The 23,480-nt window shown below is 41.5% G+C and overlaps 1 protein-coding gene across 3 annotated transcripts in view; it reads right to left on the bottom strand.

Moving 5' to 3' along the window:
- The window catches only part of L3MBTL3 (L3MBTL histone methyl-lysine binding protein 3), a 164,790-nt gene that overhangs the window by 95,975 nt on the left and 45,335 nt on the right, over window positions 1-23,480 (bottom strand). For all 3 annotated transcript variants that reach the window (XM_059712941.1, XM_014611069.3, XM_014611070.3), the window contains exons 6-11: window positions 21,384-21,468; window positions 18,395-18,486; window positions 8,871-8,975; window positions 5,287-5,422; window positions 1,346-1,437; window positions 638-789 (exon numbers count right to left, since the gene is read on the bottom strand). In XM_059712941.1, the coding sequence (XP_059568924.1) occupies window positions 638-789; window positions 1,346-1,437; window positions 5,287-5,422; window positions 8,871-8,975; window positions 18,395-18,486; window positions 21,384-21,468 (662 nt within the window). The remainder of the gene's footprint in view (window positions 1-637; window positions 790-1,345; window positions 1,438-5,286; window positions 5,423-8,870; window positions 8,976-18,394; window positions 18,487-21,383; window positions 21,469-23,480) is intronic.

The raw sequence follows: 23,480 nt of genomic DNA, 5'->3' as shown, positions 1-23,480 counted from the left end.
CTGAAAGCCCCATCAGCTGATCAGAATTTCCAGCCACAGGAGTGCAAGATATGCTTCCCTGGCTACAAGTTGTGATAAACTTACAGAACTTCTAGCCCAGAGAACCCCAATTGGCTGACCAGGGCTCCTAGCTGCTAAGCTGGGCACCAGTCATACATTCAATTAAAGACATAAAAACCAGCCAGATTTATTGCACATATTTTGTAATGTCTTAAGTGTATTGAGCGTCAGGGGCCTAAAGTTCTTTCTGCACAGCATCATGGAACCATGCTGTAACTGGTTAAGAGACAATCCTGCCCTCAATGAAAAAATCACTATGCTGAGGTGAATATTTCTCACTAGAGACAGCAATCAGAATAAGTCCTGCAAAATTAAAGTGAGAAATTATTGCATAGTCTGCCAGAATTAGTGTCACATGTAACTAAGTACCTGTTTTGCACAATCTTTTAGAAATTGTGCACATGCAACCCAAACTTATATATTAAAACGTGGCCCTTTAAGTTTACTATGGACTTTTAATGAACTAGTTGCTCCGATTATAAAATCTGTGCAAAGTTACATCAAAAGTATAGAAAATGTTAGGGAAAGATACTATTTAACACATTTCTGATATGACTTTTACTGCAATGCAACATACCAGTAGTCATAACTCTCATCCCAGTTGTCAAAATGAACCAAAAAACGATTGTCCACCATGTCTGTTACCGTAGCAACACAGATGTATGTAGGATTCTTTTTGTCTACTGCTTCAAGCTTCATTCCCACTCGAAATCCCGATGGAATCACTGTCTACTCAAAGAGAGAGATTTAATTAAAGATAAATAATATGGCGCACATCCAGAAATCTCCATGGCATCCACAATCAATACATTCATGTCATTTCAAGATATACCAATTAACTGCCCCAAAAGTGTGGCAACAGCCTAATTTGCTGACATGAAAGATGATCAAACACAGATGCAAACTCTTAAAATCACGAGTTATAAACTAAAAAACTCTGAGCATGTTGCAAAATGTGTTCACTTTGGTTTTGACTCTGCCTCAGTCGAATCTCTCTCTGACAGACTGTTTCCAGTCCTAGAGTATTAGGTATAGGTCACTTCATACAATCATAAAAAAATAAAGGCATAATCTCAGAATCTCAATGTTCTTTTAATATGGTTTTTGACTATGATATATCAGAGGAATATGCCGATTATTTCATGTGGATTTTAGAGGTTTATTTTAATGAAGATTAATATTACATTAATTAAATATTAAGAGGAAACTGTCTAAAAGCTTTCTGAAATCTACTGTCACTGAAATAAAAAGAAGAACCTGCTAACAGAAAATTAGGAATACTTACTGTGTTCTGATTTTCAAACAAAGATTTAGGGGCAGCTTGAGCCTTACATGTTTTTAGATATGAGGACCAGTTAAATTCTTCTTCTTTATAGCCTACAAAATGGCCACAAAAGCATGAGTCAATAAAATATACATAAGACACAATGTGTCAATTGCAGGTATGTCAGTCATACTCCTTTGCAAAATTATTCCTTCAACAACTCATGTTTTTAATCTAGTGCAAAATCAACCAATATTATAATTTCAGGACCAGGAAAAATAGCTTAAATTATTTAACTTCACAATATTTAGGACCTGGTGAACTGTTTCATTACAGTATAACCTCATAAATCCGGTGTGCCCACCAGATATTTGAAAATGCTGAATTTTTTAAACCTGAGCGGCCGGTCGCAGAGCAGGGGGGCTGGGGGTGGGTGAAAGGAAGGGAGGAGGGAAGTGGCTGCCGGTCCTGGAGCAGTAGCCGCATGCGAATGGCATCACGGGGTGGTGGATGGCAGTAGCAGCCGCCATGTGCAAGCTTCCCCCTCCGCATCTGGGGGGTGGGTGAGAGCGGCGGCCTGTCCTGAAGCAGTGCCAGATTTTTGAGAATTCCAAATTTTGGAGATCCAGATTTATGAGGTTATACTGTTTTCTTATTTTAACCCCAGGTATACTCAGATTACTCTATGAAGTAATGTGAGTCTATAGAAAAAGAATATGATTCAGGATAACAACCTTAATTTATAGATGCCCTTGAAACTGTTCAAAAGAAAAGCAGGTTGGTGAAGATTTTCTACTTTTATTTAGGCGTTACCTCACTACCAAAATCCCTCTGTCATCAATTAGCTGAGTTTCCTTATCACCATGCCCTATGATCTTTTCAGTAACTGATCAAATTAGATTATGACCTGCGTTTTTAAGTTCTGAGCAGCTGCTGATTACCTTTTTCTTGTTTTCTAGGACTCTAGGTTTTGACTGTCCCTAACCTTCACATACAAGGAAGAATGATCTTGTAGTTAAGACCCTGGGGCCCCGTAGCCCCTCTCCCAGCACTGCCTGTCTCAAGTACAGCCCCGGCCCATCCCCGCACTGGGAAGAGCCCGGTGCCTCCCCCAGCCCCAGCAGCTTCCCTCACCCTGTGTGCAGATTAGGGGATACACATCCCCCCCATGCCATCCTAGGGTGCATGCAGCGGCGGGAGCCACCCCCGCAGATGAGCCACTCACTGCTCTGTCCAGTGCTCTGCCCCGGCTGTGTAGCACCTGCCCCTGCCCCAGCCCTACTCCCTTCCTCACCACAGGGGCCTCAATCTGTAATCCCTACCATGCCCCTTTCCTCCCGTTTGCCCCTTCCTCCACAACAGACTTACCAGCTGGACGTTGCTCTCCAAGCCACCAGGCTACATACTGGCAACTGGTATTGGCTCACATGGCTCATTAAAAATTGGCCATCAGTATCAGCCCAAAAAATCTCTATCGGTGCATCCCTAAATGCCTCCAAATTAGAATATCTCAGCTACACAACTTAAGGTGATGGGGGACTGCCCTCAGGCTTTCTATCTAGCTTGCTCCGTCAGCCTGTTGGCTAGAGACAAGCGAGACTAGGGGACAGCTGAACTCCAAGGTCTCCAGGCTTGGGACTTGCACATAGGATGCCTGCCATGGATTTGGGAGTATCTGAAGCCCAGGATGAAGAGTCTTGGAGGCAGGATATTTGTCAGTGGTAGTGCCAGGCAGACATGAACAACTGAACTCTGCTCAGTCAAAAGAATTTGGAACTGATCTGGCTGACTTAGCCCAAGACTTGAAATTGAAAAATCAACATTTTTGCCCAAAATGGGCCATGTGTTTTATACTCATGTTCAGTGTTGGTTGCATTTAATCAATTTCATAGCTGGTTTCCATTACTGAGCACATGTTGCTTTTGGCAGCAGTTTAACAACAGAAAATGTATTTAGTGAGGGTGTCTTGTATGTGTCTGTAAGACAAGGGACTTTTTTCACCATGATGGAGGGTGAAAAATACCCTCATATGAGATGAGGTTCCCCCTATGGGGGAACCTCATCTCATATGAGTAAATATAGTATTCTTTTCTAGTCAACATGCAGAAAGAACTCCCATTGATACTAATTAGAGGCGTATATTTCACTAACTAGAAAACAGACTCTAGTATCTCATAAAAGGGTGCTCAGTTCTTGGTTCCCAGGCCACATGTAGCCTGTGGAGCCATGTTATCAGGCCTGCAGGGCTCCCCATGAATCCAAAAAATTGGTGGCAGGGGAGCAGTGGCAGCGTTAATTGCCAGCACCCAGCTGCCAAATTTCCAGACCCCTGAGGACAGGTAGCGTGGCTCTGCACGCTAGATTGGGAACACAGGGCCAGGGAAGCACAGTGCTTGATCTGGGTGGTACTTGGGGAAATCTAGATGCACAGGGTCTAATCTGGGCAACCCCAGGTAGGATGCAACCAACAGACCAGCTCTGTACCACTCATCTAGCCCATAGGTCAAAAGGTTGAGCACCACTGTTTTATCATTTACCACAACCTTCAATCTTCTTATCTTTTTCCAAGTTTCTTTTCAGCCTCTGCTAGTTATCAGAACATTTTTATTACATTAATTTTCTTGTTTCTTCTTAATCACTTGTTGATGAAATGTCATTACTAATAGTGTGTGAAATTACATCGTTATTAAGGCATTACGTGCATGCGCACACACACACACACACACACACAATGAAATTTCAGTGAGCAATTATGCTACATATTGCTTTAGTATATTTTAAAAGGGTTATAGCCTAGATTAAATTTAGTTTTATAATGTTAAGTTAGGTTTTTTTCATTTAGTTTGGTTTGCTAACATTTGTTTATTTAGATTTATAAAACAAATGCTACATCTTTGTATAATTAGGCTTTCACAATAAAGTATCTGCCTCAGACTTTAGGGGCCAGCATTTTTTAAAGGAAAATTCTTGTTCTATTTTAGGACCTTCTATGTCACATTGTTTTCAAAGCTTCTGATTTTTTTCCACCAAATACATAGTAGCAATATGCTTGCAATTCTTGATTTATTTTCTGAAATGGAGTTGACCTGGCGCTCCAGGTCAAGCTGTCTTTTAAAAAACAATTAGAATAATGGTTCTCACCCTTTTAAGACTCAAGGCACTCTGCAGAAAATGTCAGCTTTTTCACTCAGTTTTTGACTGCAGAAAAATAATAGACCAATTCTTCTGTTGAAAAGAACTCAGAAAGACTGCAGCAGTCAGAATGTTTGTGACACTAAGGATTACTATTTGAAGTATCTAGGTTCATCTTGTGAATCACGTTTGCACACTTAACAGTGCTAACAGTATGTGGCACCCTGCAGCATGCTGGTTGAGAATCACTGACCATGAGAATCAGCCGACTGCCTGGATGAGTGTTCCTGTGCTGATTTGGGAAATCTATGTACAAATTTTAAAATGTTGTTTAAATAACATGAAGTTATTACTGTTTCTCAGGTTTAGGACCTAAGATCAACAACTAAACATAGATCCTCACATCCCAGGTAAGCTAGTCTGGTAGCAGGCAGTTGCCATGGTTCTGGCTCTGGGTCCATGGTGGGGGGTATGAATTTAAGACAACCTTCAAATAATTAGATTCTATGCATGTAAAATTATAAGAGAAACAGGTAGGCTGCTCTTATATTGTGATTTACAAAACAAATCAAGGTATTTTCAATCATTTCAATAAAAAGATGTTTTTAGTATTTTGGCATTTCACAATACCACTACGTACAATGCAAAAAAGAAAACAAACTTCCCAACTGCTGAATAAAAGAAAGCAAGATGCAATGTTAGAATATGATGACAAGATGAAGGAAAATGTTGATGCAAAAGAAAAAATCCAGGCATTACAGAGATAGTGATAATCTATATTTAAAACTGTAAAAAATAAACAGACCTTGATATTTTGAATTAGACAATACCTTTTGGTGGGTGAAGTTTATGCCCTGTTTTTTCACACCATCCAACCGGGTGAATGTCTGAAGAATCAGCATTTACCCAGAAGTCATAGCAACCTGGGTATCCATCAAAATGGAGTCGTATCCTGTAACCACAAACCTAAAACCACAATTTGCAAAGTAGAAACTTAATAAAAGTTCTAAGATGTCTCCTTTGTACATAAAAGTTTGTTCATGATGGTATATGTTCATAGTATATCAATTTTGCTCATGTCAATAATAAAAATAAATCATCATAATAAAGGGAAGAGAAAAAGCAAAGTTGGAATTTATGTGAAAACTTCTTTTGCTGATGAAAAGCACTAGGAGCTATTACTATTATCATTCAAAACTGTAAGAGAAAACTTAACAATGTTAAAAGAAAACAGAAGCCTGAAAAGTGTATGGAGGCACTACATGCCACCATGGACACGTCTACATGAGATAATTACTGTGCACTGGCCTAATAACACTGCACAGTAAAGCATCACAACATGAACCAAGCTAATAGCCTACTGCACAGTGTTATTAGGCTAATGTGCAGTAAGTGTCACTAATTAACCATGCACTAGTGCTAATGCGCAATAACTTTAGGTTCATAGATTCATAGATTGTAAGGCCGGAAGGGACCTCGTAAGATCATTGGGTCCAGCCCCCTGCACCAAGCAGGAAAGATAACTGGGGGTCAGGTGACCCCAGCAAGGTGACTGTCTAGTCTCCTCTTGAAGATTTCCAGGGTAGGTGATTGCACCACCTCTGCACATTTACTTAGTACTTTATTATGGAACTAGTAAATTAAATGCACAGCACCTAAGACCCATTAATGAACGTGCAGAGGAGCCCACTGAGAAAGTGCAGTTCTGGGTGTGGTGACGAAACCCTCCTTAACTGCTACACAGAACAGCACTACTAGAACACTAGATAAAATGGGTCAGGGCCAGACAAGAAGATAAATAAGGGTCATAATGTAAGAGGAAATGTGGAAGAGAGATCCCCAAAAATCAGCATTTCTTCTCCACTGCTGAAGTTTTCTAGGTTACACTTCCACTGCTACTCCCCACACTTTCCTGATATAAATGATCTGTACTCAGCTGTGAAAAACCGTTGCCCCAGAATATTTTCTACAATGTAGCCTTTCATTGTCAACATATTAATCCAACACCTTGAAAATTTGGCGTGGCAAAAAAATCTACCATCATTAATATAGATTAATATCGTTTGTCTATTTAACCATACTATTATTTTTCCTATCTAGCTGACCATAATTCAAATTGATATCATTTAACAAACTTTATAACAGAGTTTGCAGTGTTTCCCCTCAGAGTGTCAGTGAAGCCAGGGCATCTGGACAAATAATACAGGTTCTGCTACCATCTGGGGCTCTGATTATACTGAACTATTGTACATGCTAACTTCAGAGAAAGATAATAGACATTTCCAGAAAAGGGAAGTAATACAAGGCTGTGAAGAGGCTCAGAACATGGAGATAACTCCCACTACAAAACCATGACAATCACAGCAGTAAAATAGTGATTAGGACAGAGAAGGCAATCAGTTCTTCTTGATTAACACATTAGAAGAACAAGAGCCACTCAATAAAATTAGACAGTAAATAAAAAAGGGCCAATTCTGCTATTCTTGCTCATGTTATTAAATCCTAATGGACTGATCACAGGGTAAGGCACTACCCAGTACAAGCAAAGATGGCAGAATTAAGTTTAAAATGCATAACTTGCTACTAGATGGTTTTCTTGGGGCAAACAGTTAAATAAAGCATAAAAGAAATGGTTATATACCAATATGAATAAGCATTATGTTTGGGCTAGTGTGGCCTAGATACACATGATTTTCATAGATGTCTATACTTTGCCTTGTTATGCCTAAAAATTGGGCACAGTGCCCCAGGAGCTCAGGGTTAGGCAGCACATGCAGTGGAGAACTTGGCCATCTTCAAAGGTTGATTCAGATCACCCAGCAGCTGAGCATAGAGGTGCCTAGAGGTAGCCAGCAGAAATACAAGGAGGTACAACGGTATGTATGAGCTTCTGGCAGCTTGAGATCCAGCATGGGCAGAAAGGAGGGCCCTGCCTGAACCACACAGAGAGCAGCACTGCCTTTACTACAAAGCACAGCACCCAAAGTTTACTCTTCATATCATGACGGTAATTGTAGTGCCCATCTTTTACACAAAAGTTTAGTGGTCACAACACCTGCCTAGGAAATGGGAGACGTAAGTTTTAGGCCCTCCTCAAACCAGAGGTAACTCAAACTAATGTCTCTCCATAACTACTGGGTTACATAATAGGCTGAGGGGCTCCTTCCACATTTCTTTTTTAAATTGGGCCATGCTGCCACCAAGACTGCAAGAGTCATGGAGTCAGAAGGAGAGTCAGTAAGAAGGTGCACTTTTCTGCAGCCAAGTAAGGAGTGCACTCCTCTGGGAGGCAAGTCCTGGCCTCTGCCCCTGCATGCGTTGCTCAAAAGACAGAAATAACCTGGCATCAAAAGGTAGGCAAGAATAAACACAGTGTGCCACATTCAGTACTGGACTCAATGCTGCCAATTTCAATCAGGTACCAGGTATGGTCCATGAATATCTAACAGATCAGAAACTCAGGCAAACCTTACAGCAACTTTGAGCACCAATCTGAAGAGCTATGAATATTAGCCCATAGTTAAGCACATAGAGTACTGACAGATGTGGGAAAAAAAACAAAACAGTTCTTTACCAGAACAGGAATCACGTCAGTTTGACCCAGATTGCCCAGTATTTATATAGCTCACACGCTGAAGCATGTAAGCTATACAGCTGCTGGGGAGCCGGGTCAAACTGATGTGATTCCACTTCTGGGCACATGCTGCGCTTCGCACAGGGGTACACCAAGCTGAAAGTAAAGTGATGGGGTTTTTTTTCCATGTCTGTAAGCACCCATAGATGCTTGACTTGGATTGCTTTTGCACATGCACACAAGTGAACAAATTCATTCATGCCAAAATAAAGGCACCTAACTTTTATTTTTGAGTTACTGGACCTGAGTAGCTCTGGACCACATTTTCTGACTTAGGCACTTAAATTGCACAAAGTTCTGTCTAAACAATTTGGATCTGCCCGTATAAAACTACAAGAATTGGCATCTTTTATGCATTTTCTTCTTTTGATATTTTACCTTAAATGTAGATTTCTCCAATACAACATAATCATAGTTATATTGTTACAACTGTATTATACAACAATATAACAACGATATTGTTATGTATGCTTACATACACTGCCTGCGCATTTATAATAGTTCCTTGTCTGGTACCCAGATATAGTTTTCACATGATTCTCTGCTATAATCTAACAAAATTCTTATTAATTAGAAGTACATTTTCTACCTGGCTTGGCATTAGGCAATTAACTTTACAGCAGTACTTCATCCTTCTACAAAAATTGTCATTGACCACCACTGAAGACAGGATGCTAGATACAACACTTTAAACAGATCATTGTTCCAGTGCTGTAATTATTGTATTCCTAATATACTTCTGTCTTGGCCTCAAACTTCAGTTAAAGTTTGTATACTTACCTCAGTCACTGAGAGAACACAGTACATTGACTGGTGCTCAGGATCCACTCCTTCCAACTTCATTCCTGCTTTGAATCCATTTTTGTTGTATGGGAAGGACTGATACTAGAACAGAGAACAGATTAAATACTTAAAAAGAAGTACTTCCAAAGAAAGAACAAATACTTGTAAAGGACAACAAGTGTTACTGCTTGTTATTCAGCCATCTTCTCAAACTAAACATTCGCTTGTAAGTGTATCTAGCTAAATGTTATGCTTTTAAAATCAAGTTATTGCAGACAGAACTTAGTGAATGGTTGAAAAACCAGTTGATACTGGAAAAGTTGAGGACTTTTGAATACCAAAAAAGGCCATGAAGAGGAAACTCACCGTAGAAAAGCAGAAAAAGCTATATTTTTCATCTTTTTAAAATTGTTTTCAACTGAAATATTACAATAATTTTAAATGACTTTTTTCTCAGTCTGTTCACCAACATCTTCCTGGAGATCATCATTCATACAATGATAAGGGGGGAGGTGGAGCAGGTGGATGCTACTCACGGCAAGAGGCATGGAGGCAGCCTCCATGCCTCCTACTGTGAGCAGTCCTATCCTCCCCCAACCCTGTTCTTCTGACCCCCTCTCCCCTCCCCTTTGTCCCCCACCATCCACCCTGTCTGTCTTCCCTCCATACTTCAAGACTGCAGGGCTTCCCTGGCCTTTTCTCTGCTAACCAGTACGTTTGAGGCTTTTTTGCAGCAAGCCTGCCAAAATCACAGAGCCTGCTATTTTTTGTGGATCCCACCAAAAATTCGATTTCCACAAAAATCGTGCAATCATGATTCCAACAGATACCTACTTATGCGTCCTACCTGTGTCTAGGTCTGGCATGAAAGCTCCTGTTGGTCAACCATCTGGTTGCACAAATACTTTAACTGTTTCTTACAACTCTTAAATGAAGGGCTATGGTGACACCCACTTAGTTCCACTCAGCTCATCGCGTAACAGTACAAAGTGTTATGTAACTGTCACGGCGGGGTCCTCGCGGAGGGCCGTGATCTCCTTGAGGCCCTCTCACCGCGCTACTTCGGCCCAAGGGCACCCTCCATTCTCGCCCGCCACGTCTTGATGTAATATGTAATAGGGAGGCTGCCTTGTGTTTCCTCGGGCCTGTCAGCTCCTGGACCCCTCGTGGGTCTCCCCGTACAATGGGCGCTACCCAAGCGCCCTAGCCTTATGGGCTATGCGTGGCTCCTACCTCCCCTGATACCACGCCCCAAGCCTCGCAGATGTAAAGGACGTTGTCTGGTCTGTCTCTCTACTGTGGCCCACCCTGGGCTCCCTCTCTCATGCCCAGCCTCTTGCTGGGACTCTCATCTGGCCCACTCTGGGCCTCCCCTGCCGGTGTGGTTCCGCTCCGGGACTCTCTAGCGGGCCTCCGGTCCTATGGGCCAACCGCACGGATACCCTCCCTGACTCTGGCTCCCCGCGCTGCTACTCCCTGTCTTCTCAGGGGCAACCACAGCGCCCTGCCTTGGTCTGAAGGGTATTGCTGCACTAGCCTGCGGCCGGGCTCGCTATGCCCGTGCGCCCACACTGGGCTACTCAATAAAACACGATGGCGTTCCCCCTCTCTGGGGCTCGCCGCACCCACACGGGGCTACTCAATAACGTACAAGGGCGTTCCCCCTCTCTGGGGGCTCGCCGCGCCCACACTGGGCTACTCAATAATAGACAAGGGCGTTCCCCCTCTCCGGGGCTCGCCGCGCCCATACAGGGCTACTCAGTAATACCGCCCCTTTCCTGGGGCCGGGGGACTATGTTCCCCGGCAGGCAATCCGGGGTCTCGGTCCCCGTCCGCAACCTACGGGTTGCACCCGCGACCCACTGGCCGCGCTCCTCGCCGCCAGCTGCTCACGCAGTGGCATGCGAGCTGCGCCTTCGGGGTCTATGTTCCCCACACGCAATCCTGGGTCTAGGTCCCTGTCTGCAACCTACGGGTTGCGCCCGCGACCCACTGGCCGCGCTCCTCGCCGCCAGCTGCTCATACACTGGCGTGCGAGCTGCGCCTTCCCTGGCGCTATGAACAATAATGCGCCCTCCTGGTGCTAGGGCACCCCACACTCTCTGGGGTCCCTGTGATTGAGGCCTCCTCCAACCCCTACAGCCTCACCCAAGCCTCCGGGTGTAATAACACAAACACAAAGCAAAACCACAAGCCCCTAGGCTGTAACACAAATGCAAGCTGCATGGCCATAACTCATCATCACAGCTCAAGCCTCCAGGGCTATCATGAGCTGTACTTGCGACTTAGGCTCCTTCCCATATCTCGGCCAAGGGAGCTCCTGCCTCTCCAGCTGCTGGCAGAGAACTGCCAGCCTGGCTTTGGCCCTGGGCTTTATAAGGGCCAGGCCCTGCCCCCTACAGGCAGCTGGCTCCCCTTAGTTGCTCCGGCAACCCACAGCTGTGCTCATTTGGTTCTGCCAGGGCTCTCTCCCTGGCAGTTTCTCCTCTCTTAGGAGCAGGCACTAAGGTGCCCTGCGACAGTAACAAATCTGGATAAAATATTTTCAGCACATACTAAGTCAACTGAATAATGGACTTCTGGCTCAAACCAAATTTACTGAATAGTTTTGGTTGGAAAACCTTTTCTGATTTACATAAAAAGGCTAGGAGTAGCAGACATCTTTGCTACCATATCTCAGGAGTTACCAAGGTCCTGACAGATCTGAACACATGGCTTCCTATTTCCCTAAGACTGGCTGTGTCTACATGAGACACTGACTGCTCAGTAGCTTGTTACTACTGCGCAGTAGCATCACAGGGCAGGACATGTGATACAACACTATTGTACGGTAGTAACGAGCTACTGAGCAGTCAGCATCACCTAAAAGTCACAGTTTCAACAATGCTACTGCACAGTAACTCCAGTTACTTTTTATACAAGTACTAAATGACTGTGCAGTAACAACTGCAGAGTCAGTGTTTCATGTGGATGCGGCCACTGTGTCCTAACCCCGCAGGTTCTACAGTATTCTAGAGCCCCTGACAGACATTACATTTATTGTGTGGTTGTTAATCATAAAAGAAGTTGCAACCTCCCACACAGTCAACCAATTTATTGCATGAAAAAAATTGGTAAACCAGCCACAAAGATGTTCCACATTTAATGGAACTTCTTAAATATGGAACATCTTTATGAATGACTTGTATCACGCTTTAATTTGAACATACGCCATGAAGTTCCCCGATCCCCAGCTTCTCTGTGTGCATCATGCATGCATGCTTCTTCTATAATATCAGCATCACAAAGGGTTGCCTAATCAACATCTTCAAGTAACCACATATTGCAACCAACTGTATACAAAAGACTCTCAATAGCTTCATCTGTAGACAAGATGACACCTGACGATCAGGAAAAAATTGACCAAGCTCTTGCAAGAGCAATATATTCTTCTGGGACACCATTGTCAATAACTGAAAATGCATACTGGCAGGAAGCTTTTAAATTACTAAAACCATCATACCATTTGCCCAGCAGACATTCTTTGAACAAGCCTCTTTTAGAGTCAGAATATGTATGTGTAATGCAACCTGCGCAATGAAAAATCAATGAAGCAGTGTCTTGCAATGCTTACAGACGAATGGACAAATGTGCAGGGAGAGGGAATCATAAAATTTGTGATAACAACACCTCAGTTTTTAAAGAAGCACCAAAACAGTAGTAAAATATATGAAGTCCTACAGAAGATTGGAAGTAGTAAAGTATTTGCTTTGTTAACTGACAATGCAAGTAACATGAAAGCAGCGTGGGAGATCATAATGGATAAATATCCACATATTACTGCAATAGGATGCGCATCCCATGCACTAAAGTTGCTTCTTAATGACATCATGAAGTTGACCACTCTGCAAAAGATCTATAGATGAGCAAAAGAAGTTATAAAGCATGTAAAACCTACTCATATTGTAGCTGCAGTCTTTAAGAAGAAGCAGGAAGAAAAGAAAGCAAAGAATAAAATCGTGATACTCAAACTCTGTAGTAAAATTAGATGGGGTGGAGTGGTGATCTCATTTGAAAGTTTACTAAAAAAAAAAGAATCTCTTCAAGAAACAGTAATAACTGAGGATCTTAAAGTACCCAAAACTGTAAGGAACACTGTACTTGATGAGGATGTCTTCTGGGTTCAGCTGCAGAACTCCCTGAAGATTCTAATGCCAATCTCTTCAGCAATCACTGCATCTGAATCAGACAATGCACTTTTGCCAGACATTCCTTACCAAATGGCCCAGATAAAATCAACTGTTTTTGAAGTCTAGGTGTATCTCTGCTTACAAGTACAGAAGAAAGAAAAGTGAAAGGCTTTATTAACAGACAGGAAGAATTTTGTTGCCAATCAATTCATGCTGCTGCAAATCTCTTGGATCTAAGATTCAAAGGCAGAAACGTTAGTGATAATAGCACTGCTACTGCATTCGACTAGACTGCAATGCAAGCAACACACTTAGGGCTTGAAATCAGAAAGGTACTTTCAAATGTTGCAGAATAAAGAACATCTTCAGGTATTTGGTTCAGGAATGCAGTCTGGGACTCTGTCAAGCATATCCCTCCTGCAACACAGTGGCAAGGCCTTTGCACGACACAGCCTCTGACTCCTCTTGCTTCTCGCCTGCTTCAGATTCCTCCATCTTCTGCAGCATGTGAAAGAAACTGGTCTATGTTTAGAAATACTCACACCAAATCAAGAAATAAACTAACATGTGAAAGAATAGAGAAGCTTGTCTCAATCCAGGCAAAACTTCAGTTTTCAGAAATCCATGAAGATGATAAAAATGAAGGATAAGAAGAATCAGAAGAAGCAGAAACTGCTGATAGCTCAGAAATTGAGACTAAGACAAAGTTTCATATAGCAAAATTTGTATTCAATGAGTCTTGGGTTGTTTTTTTTTCAGCTTTTTCTAAAAATGAGTGCTTTCTGTATCTGCTTGACACTGTGGAGAAGACTAAGTCCAGAATACATAATAACTTTCTTTGTTTTACTATAATGTTGATGGTTTATTTTCCACTTTAATTTTTGCCCGCTTCTCATAAACTGGCAAAAACTAAGAAATGTTAGGTTCCTTAGAGTTAAGCAGCTTGTAGCTCCATTTGAAACAAAAATTTAAAATATTTTAAAGTAAATTCAATTAGTAAATTTGTAATTATTATCTGAATAAACTATACTTTTAAACTTAATAAATAGATACATAGATTCCTAGAGTTGGAAGGGACCTCAGTGGTCCATCTAGTCTGACTCCCTGCCCCTGGCAAGCAAGAAAAGAAACACCAACCCTGGGGTCATGTGATCCCAGCCAGGTGCCTGTCCAGTCTCTTCTTGAAGACCCCCAAGAATGGGGCGAGCACCACCTCCCTTAGGAGCCCATTCCAGATTCTGGCAACCCTGACCATGAAGAACTTTTTCCTAATGTCCAGCCTGAACCTTCTCTCTAGTAGCTTATGGCCCTGGTGAACAGATCATCGCCTACTTCATGTTGCTTTCCCCTTATGAATATGTACACCGCCACAAGGTCCCGTCTCAGCCTTCTCTTGGAGAGGCTGAAGAGATTATGGTCCCTTAGCCTTTCCTTGTCGGGCCTTCCCTGCAGGCCTCTAATCAGGTGAGTGGCTCTTCTTTGGACCCTCTCCAGGTTGTCTGCATCCCTCTTGAACTGTGGCATCCAGAACTGGACACAGTACTCCAGCTGCGGTCTGACCAGTGCCGCATAGAGGGGGAGAATCACTTCCCTGAACCTGTTTGTGAAGCACCTACGGATGCACAACGAGGTGCGATTGGCTCTGCCAACTGCTTCATCCCATTGGCGACTCATGTTCATCCCGGAGTCGACAGTGACTCCAAGATCTTTTTCTGTCTCACTGGAGCTGAGGTCGCCCCCCAGCCTGTAGGTATGATGCCAGTTCTTCCTCTCTAGATGCAGCACCTTGCACTTATCCTTATTGAATTGCATCCTGTTGCTCTCTGCCCACTTCCCCAGCCTGTCTAGGTCTGCCTGGATCTGGTTCCTCCTCTCCAGGGTGTTAGCTGCATCCCATAATTTTGTGTTGTCCGCGAATTTGGACAGGGTGCTTCCCACCCCCTCATCCAGATCACTGATGAAGATGTTGAACAGTACCGGCCCCAGAACTGAGCCCTGAGGGACTCCACTGCCCACATCTTTCCAGGTTGACACTGACCTGTCCACTACCACCCTCTGAGTGTGAACCTTGAGCCAATTTGCTACCCAGTCTACTGTGTAATCACCCAAGGCAAATCCTCTCAGCTTATTTATAAGGATGGTATAGGATACCTTTTCAAAGGCCTCCTTGAAGTCCAGATACATAACATCCACGTCGACTCCTGCATCTAAACAATTGGTGGCCTTGTCGTAAAAGGAAACTAGGTTAGTCAGGCAGGACCTGCCTGCTAAAACCCCTGTTGGTTACCCCTCCGCATCACATTAGCTAGCAGGCTCCCACAGATGTGTCCCTTGATATTTTTTCTAGGATTTTCCCAGGGATAGAGGTAAGGCTGACTGGTCTATAGTTCCCTGGGTCCTCCTTCCTCCCCTTCTTAAAGATTGGGATGACATTAGCCCTCTTCCAATCCTCCGGAACCTGACCCGAGCACTATGAGTGCTCATATATCCTTGCCAGTGGATCAGCTATGACCCCCTCTAATTTCTTCATTACCCATGGGTGGAGTCCTTCCAGTCCCAGTGATTTTAATACATCCAGACCCTCCAAGTGTCTTTTTACCATGTGTGCACTGAACGTTGGTCGGCTGATGTTCCCTTTGTTGGTGTTCGTGATGTATGTTGAGCAGTTCATTTAGATTCCCATTTAAGAAGACAGGCAAAAAACTCATTGAAGAGCTCTGCCTTGTCCCTGCTATCTATGACACTATGCCCCCCTGCCCATCCTGTATGGGTCCCATGCTACCCCACACCCTCATTTTGCTCCCAACATACCTAAAGAAGGACTTTTTATTGTCCTTAATCCCTGACGCTAGCCTGAGTTCTAGAGTTGCCTTGGCCTTCCTAACTAACTCCCTGCGGGTGTGGCCAAAGAAGTATACTCCTATTTGCTAGCTACCCCCAGCTTCCACTTCCTGTACATCTCTTTTTTTGCCCTTAAGGTATCCTGGATGCCCCTGGTTAGCCAAAGGGGCTTCCTGGCCCCATTGCCCCCTTTCCTCTGCCATGGGATTGACTCACTCTGAGCCCAAAAAATGGTTTCCTTGAGGAATGTCCACCCATCCTGGATCCTCAACGCATCTAAATTCTTAGCTCCTAACACCCTGCTAACCAATCCCCTGAGTCTATTAAAGTCAGCTTTTTTAAAGTTTAGCACCTGTGCCCTGCTGGGTATAATGCCCACCCTTTGCTGGACAGTGAATGTAATCATTTGGAGATTGCTGTCCCCTCAGTTGCCTTGAATCTGCAGGTCCCCCACATGTTAAATGTTTCAAATATGATAATCTTATGAGCAAACTAAGTTATATGTGATGCATTTTATGTTCTTAAGGTAGCAAAGTGAATTTAGATCTGTGAAGAGTGCTAAGAAAATAAGTATTGCATATATTTAAATTTTTCCCAAAATTTCTGCTTTTTCCAGAAAAAAACAGGGGAAAAATGGTTTTCCATAGTTTCAAAATTTCCAGAAATTTTACTTTTCTAGTAAAGGAGAGAACTGAATTCATGTCTCCCAGCACCACCACTGCCTCTTCTTTGTACATCTAGCCCTTTTTTTCCTCTGTATTGTGTATTTTGCAACCTTAAAGTGTTGCTTAACCTAGCGTTCTTTTGGTCGTTTGTCACTTTATTTATGTTGTATCACAACTGTGTCAGATTATGAACCGCAGCAAAGGCTCCAATCAAAGATCAGGTCCCATTGTGAGAGAACACATACCTACACTCAGATTCACACAATGAAAAGACAATTTAAATACAGAACAAAAAAAACAGACTACATAACTCTAGGCAGTGGCAGATCCACAGGTGGCACAATGACCCAGATGTACCTCATTTCCAGACTGCATGATGAGAGTAGCAGCTTTTTTAAGTCCCTAAATCCTGTTCCCCTTACACCTTCCCCGCTAGCTCTTAGCACATCCTCTCTTCCCTTCTGCCTTCAGTGTCACATTCCCTCCCCCACCTGCTGCTGCCACTGCCCCTGGCTGATGGCAAGGGAAGCTCCAGAGAAGCTCCTCCCCTTTCCAGTTGGGAACAGCAGCAGCAGTAGTGACAGCAGGCCGGTTCCACTTCCCTGCCTGGTCCTCCCAGGTATTCCCTGCCAGCCCTTGCTGAGCACAGCTGGCTCTGGAACCTCTCCTCCTTGTGAAATGTTGTGGATTCAGAGGGTACAGAGGGAATAGTGGCAGAGGCAGGCATGGGAGGGGGTGAACAGGAAAGGAGAGGACATGCAGCTGAAGACAGAGAGAAAGGGAGGTCAAGCTGAAAGCTGGTGGGGAGGATAGCATTCTTATCTGATTTGGAGACCTTAAAAAAAGGTTACCCACTGCTGCTCCTGCAGCATGTTCTGCCTGCCTTGGGGAAGAGGGGGCAGGTGGGGAGCAGGTTGCAGTCTTTAGTTTTGGCTTTTTTTGACTATGGGAAAATAAGAGAGTTCAATTGCAAAGAACTCAGAAAGAACTCAGAAAGACTGCAACAGGTCTTTGATACCATAGACTGCTGTCTGTAATTTCTGGGTTTAATCTCATGAAACTCATGTAGAAGTTTACATACCTTACAGTAATACTAATACTGCACAGTTCGCCGCAGCACCCTGGTTATGAATCATTAATCTAGAGTCTTTGCAAATTTTTACATAAGGACCTCTCTTACATGGCACAATAAAAATACTAAATTGTTTGTGGGAAAATTTGACTTCTGAGTAACAAAGAACAGCACATTTGGCAAAAGAGAAGCATGAGCTGATGGGCTGGCATTCACAAAAAGATGACAGGTAGAACTGCATTAAACTAAGTTTGTGTCTGATGCTATGGAAAAAAGGAAGCCAATGAGCATTGCAAAGAACAAGTAATGGAGTCAGAGAAGCAAGCCTAATATGATCTTTGTAACAGCTTTGTGAACGGATATAAAGAGAAAACACGAAATTTTGTATATCCTCCAAAAAAGAGACAAATACTACATATTCTCATGTCTGGTACAGGATTTGAACTGTGAAGACAGAAAAGAAAGGCTGAATGCTATGTAGGAGAAAGCAGAGAAATCTGAAATGTCCTGAAACCTACAGTGAGTGTAGGTTCCACATGATAATGCAGCAATCACAGATCTGCAGTTTATTAATTAATTGAGAAAATACAGGCAAACGTACCTACTTTCCACACAGTCTTCATTACTTTGTTACTTAAACAGTGTGAGACTTCATTCACAGGAAATGAAAGCTTACAAAGCCATCCTATATTTTGATCATTTATCTTTTGAATTTACTTCCTTAAAAATTCATGCTAATAGGGGATCAATTGATTTTGGTTTAAAAACACACACCTCTTTAAACAGCTTAGCAGGTGCTGCTATGGCCTTTTCTTCCTCCAAATATGAAGCCCAGCACCATGCTTTCTTTCCTTTAGAGGGTACAGCTGTAAAGAAATATGAAGTGTTAAAAATACTTTGGCAAAATTACTGAATTACTGACTTCCTAAAGAGTGCAAAATAAAATAAAAATAAGAGTGTGTCTGTCTCAAATCTCAGGTCTGTTTATAGGCATATATGGTATTTCTCAGGACTTAATCCAGAAAAAATTCTGTCTGCAGCCTTATACTAGAAAATTCCTGAGGCTTTCTTTGAAATGGCTTCTACATATCCAAACTGATTAGTAGGAAAACAAAAGTCTTATTACAATGACTAGAAAAAACACATTTAATCTTGCCTTCTGCCTCATTCCCATCATTCCCCCAAAGAAAACATCAGAAGTCTGAAATGTATGATCTTAGTACACCTATGTAAAAAAAAATCAATCCAAATAGTACAAAGGAACATTCAACATTTCAAAAAGTTTATCTAGCCTACAAATAAAGATTTGCAGTTCAGGGAAGTATTTTCATTCAGGGCAGCATTCAAGACATGCTTAAGAGCTTTTCTGAATGACAGCTATCATAATTTCTTCTTTGGCACTATTCAGAGTGCTTAACTCAAAACCATCACTTTGTACTTTGATGTTCTGGGATGGAATGGCAAGAATTTATAAAATCATTTCTCCAAACCATCAGAAATGTCACTAGCTCTTTTTCTACTACTTAGGAAATCACATGGTACAAATCTCTAATTTAACCCAGAATTAAACTCTAAACTTCTCAGAATATGTTCAGTGTTGTAACAGTCCATCATAAATAGATAGAGGCCTTGCAAGATGGGCTACTCATTACCAGTTGTGCCCACACACCCCAGTTCCATACTATTGATATTTGCTTACAGTATGCCTTCCTATCTCCCAACTCACCCCTCCCCCCAGCTCTCTCCCCCCCCACAGCACATTTAGCTTGCCATTTTTTATTATAAAGTCACTGTGGCTGGACTAAAGGTTACTCAGTATCTAGAAAAATGATCCTTATTGGGCACTATCACAATAGAAATAAACAACATCAAAACTAGTCTGGCTATCTATGCACAAATATCACTTAGCTCTGCACCAACAACCTATACCTATGCTATACCCCTCCGGAAGAAAACTTGCCAGAATCATCATATTATAATAAGTACTGGACAAACAGATTGCTTGGGAGAGATATATGTCCTTCTTTTATTTAAATTTACATCACATTTGAAATCAGATCTTCATATCTGTTTGTACAGTGTACCTATCTGATGGATTGTCTATCTACCACAATAATATAGATTAAAATGACTGCTTCTGAATCTATGATCAGAACTTTTATTCCGCACCCTTTTACTGAAACAACACTTTCATGAATAAGCTAAATGTGCAGAGATTATTCTGTCAGTGGATGGCAATATTTTCAGTCGCAAATCTGCTTTGCTCCTTTATCATGTGAATCATGCAGTTCTCACTTTGGAACAACTGCCTGCATAAATAACACTTAAACTTCAGTAGCAATACTACAGTTGTGTCAAGTGGGGCTCCTCCTTAACATCCTAAATACTGCAGGTGCCTCGCTGATCTGCATGCTTCAGCTGTCTAGTGGGTAGCAGAGCTACTATAAGCTCTCTGTTGATTAAGGAACAGGCAGCTGCTGCTGCTGTGAAACATCTGTGAGATGCCTCACAGTCCACCACAAGAAATATATTGGAGAGTAGTATATACAATGCTGAGAGCAAATAATTAATGTATTATAACTGCTTATCCTGTTGATTTTCCTAAAAGAATCTATCATTCTAATAGACTGAATATACTGCACTCATTTTAAATGATTTTATTAGGCCTCTTTATACAGCGTATATCCCCTTGGACTGATTAAGGCAATTATTTTGAAACAGTTCCACAAATGTGTCTAAATTTCCAGCAGAGATTGTAGATACAAAAATTGTTCCCAAAGGAAAAAAAAATAAATAAACTTGCACTTTTGGTTTACTGCACATCTCTGAATGACAAGTAGCCCAGGCCTTGTCTGCAAAGTAAGCCTACCTCTGTGTTCCAAAACAGCATTTTTCAGGCAAGTAGCCCTGTTTCAGGCATACAAGCAATACAGCTATATCCATATGATCTTACAGTGGGCTAATTAGTGCTACTGAACAACAATGCCAATTAGCTTGCCCCCTATTTAGGCCATTCCAGTTACCACACAGCTACAGCTATACTTCTGCTTTACACTACCTGCCCACCACAATGTACTTTACAATACTACTCTAGAGCTTGATATGTTTACTGAGAAGATGTAGCCAAAGTAAACTGGATTCCTGTTTCTATCAAGGCCCCTTTACACCACTGGCTCAGTCTCTAACATCACATAAAGTACACTTACACTTTTAAATACCTCTTCTCACTGCCAGAGCCAGGCACACAGGCTTTATTGCAAATGAGAATCAAGCACCAAGCATTGGTTACTTTCCTCAAAGCTACCTAAAAGTCGTCCTGACCCTTTACTCCTCTAACATTAATTGCTATAAATAGAATTATGGTAGAAAAAATTTAATCAACTGAAACACAATCAACACGGTATAAAAATTAATTGTAATAGTTTAATTTCTACAGCTATGATGGATAAGCTTGACTTGCTGCAAACATAGGGTATGAACAGTCAAACAATTACACCATTTTAAAGATATAAACTGGGCTAGCATAAACTAGCTGATACTTGCAAAATGTTCTCTCCCACACTAAATTCATCTAGACCCTAGTAATTTAACCCTTTTTCATTCAAAGGTAAGTGTTCTTGGTTTAGCAAGACAGACAAAACAGTAATAACAGATCTAACTGAGCCACACTAAAAATCCTTCCCGTACCCCAACTTTACAGTATAATGGCTTGTCTACTTCAGCAAAACTGCAGAATCTTTATTTTCCCCACCTATCAACTTACTTTGCTTTAAAAGGGCCATATCACCTCTTCTTTTTCTTCTGGCTCTCTGAGAAACTCTCAGAATCCTCCCTTCCTGCTTCTCCTCCTAGATTCAACATTTAAGAAAGTAATAATTTCATCAGTCATACAGCCAAATAAAGTTATAAAGGATGGGTATCTCTCCAATATCATACCTTAACCTGTACAATTTTAATAGCAAATTTAAAAAAAAAAACAAGGATGAATTACAACAAACACTATAAAATTAAAGACAACTCAAAGCGTCCTTAAATTTTGGAACTGCATTCTTTTAAAACTAGCTAGCCTTGTCTTTGCCATAGAGATTCCAGATCAGATCCTTATATTCTGGAACAGAATTCGTTTAAAACTAGGTAGCCTGCTTTTTGCATTAGAGACTCCAGACTCCTCAGAGCAGGGGGAGCTGGAGCTAGCTGTCATTCTCTTCACTGTGTTCACTCTTCCAAAATGATCTAAAAGAAACAGTATTTCTTTAAGAATTGTATCCTCGTTTAAAAAGCAAACTACAACTTTTTCCTCTTATGCAATGTAAACTGACATTGGTCCTTTTTACTTCATTTCAATGTTTCTGGATTAACAAATACAGTAATACCCTGAATAGTTACATGATTCATTTAGGACACTGCTCTTGCATGAAGGCACTGAACTGTCTCCTAAATTTTGCCCACAAAAATGTCTCATAGACAACTACAAATTCCCCTCCCACAACTCAGGTGGCTTCTAACATATCTCTAAGGCAAAGTTATTCCTCTTCACATTAAACCTCTATTTCTACCACCAATTCTGTAAAACCTTCTGGAAAAAATTAATGTACTGACACAGTGAAAGGATCTTATTTGCTTTTGACATAATGCTTTTATCCTTTGAAAATCTGTAATTCCAAAAGGAAAACAAAATTTATTCCCAAGTCATCACATATGAATTTCCATTTTCTTGCTTTATTTATATTATACTATGATGACTATTGCTTCATATTATATTTTTTATCATTTACAGTTTTACTTCTTTAACAAATGCTCCAAAACAACCTTTCACAATGCACAGGTTTAAATGAGTGCTATCTGCTTTTGCATACATCTAAGAGACATAAGAAATCACGCATGCAAGCTGGCAACCAGCTGGAGGTTTATAATCAGTGACAAGACATGCTAGCATACTCCTGGCAAAGGCAAAAAATAAAGAAAAACCTCATACTTCTTTTGTATCAGAAACATGAGCAATAGTGTAGGGCTTAAGCAAAGATATGTCAAGCATAGAAGACATGTTTCTCCTAAATGCCAGAGTATAGTTATAATTATAGGTAATAACTGTCATCATAAGCCAGAGCCTGCCAAATGTCTGTAACAAAGCAAGCAGGCATACTGACAGCAAGAAGCCACATGTGTTTGTTTAACAGCAAAATGTGATGGTTGTTACTTATTCCTAGAAACAAAAGTAACACAACACAGGATGGATTGTACCCCATCAGCCTAAATCAAGCACCTAGAAACTACAGGTAACTTTAAGGCATAGCTCAGACAAACAAGGAAGTGGTGACATGAAGCTAATTAACAAGTGTCACTTTCAGGAAGTGCAAAGAAACTGATACAGGTTAAGAAAATCATTTCCCAGACACAAAGGGCCAAATTCATCCCTCTATTTTGTCAGGGATAACTTTGGATACATCTTTAATCTTCATTGTTTTAGACTTTCTGGTGACTGACAACTACCCATAAAGATATGGTTCATATCTAACCATATATAAAAACCCAGAAAAGAACTAAACTGTTTGTGATAAACCTTCCCCCATGACATTGGGAAAAAACCTAAGCCACCACTGGAACAAGTCCTGTAAGATTAAAAGGTATTTATTAATAAAATATTCTGAATGCAATTAAAAAAAATCAGGGAATTCAAAGCTATGCTTCCCATAGCTGTAATATGACTTTACTGGAAATAGCTATTAACTTACTAATATCTGTAATACTATGTAGTAAAATTTGTGCAACATCACATAGTAATGCTTGTAGTGGGGTGTATATCTTCTATATCTCCTTATCTGTCTGTGCTTAATGCCCAAATGACGCTGTCTTTCCTTGA

This window comes from Alligator mississippiensis, chromosome 1 (genome assembly GCF_030867095.1).
Source record: "Alligator mississippiensis isolate rAllMis1 chromosome 1, rAllMis1, whole genome shotgun sequence".
NCBI classification, from domain to species: Eukaryota; Metazoa; Chordata; order Crocodylia; family Alligatoridae; genus Alligator; species Alligator mississippiensis.
Note: the sequence above shows the minus strand (reverse complement) of the source record. Positions and strands in the feature narration are given on the sequence as shown.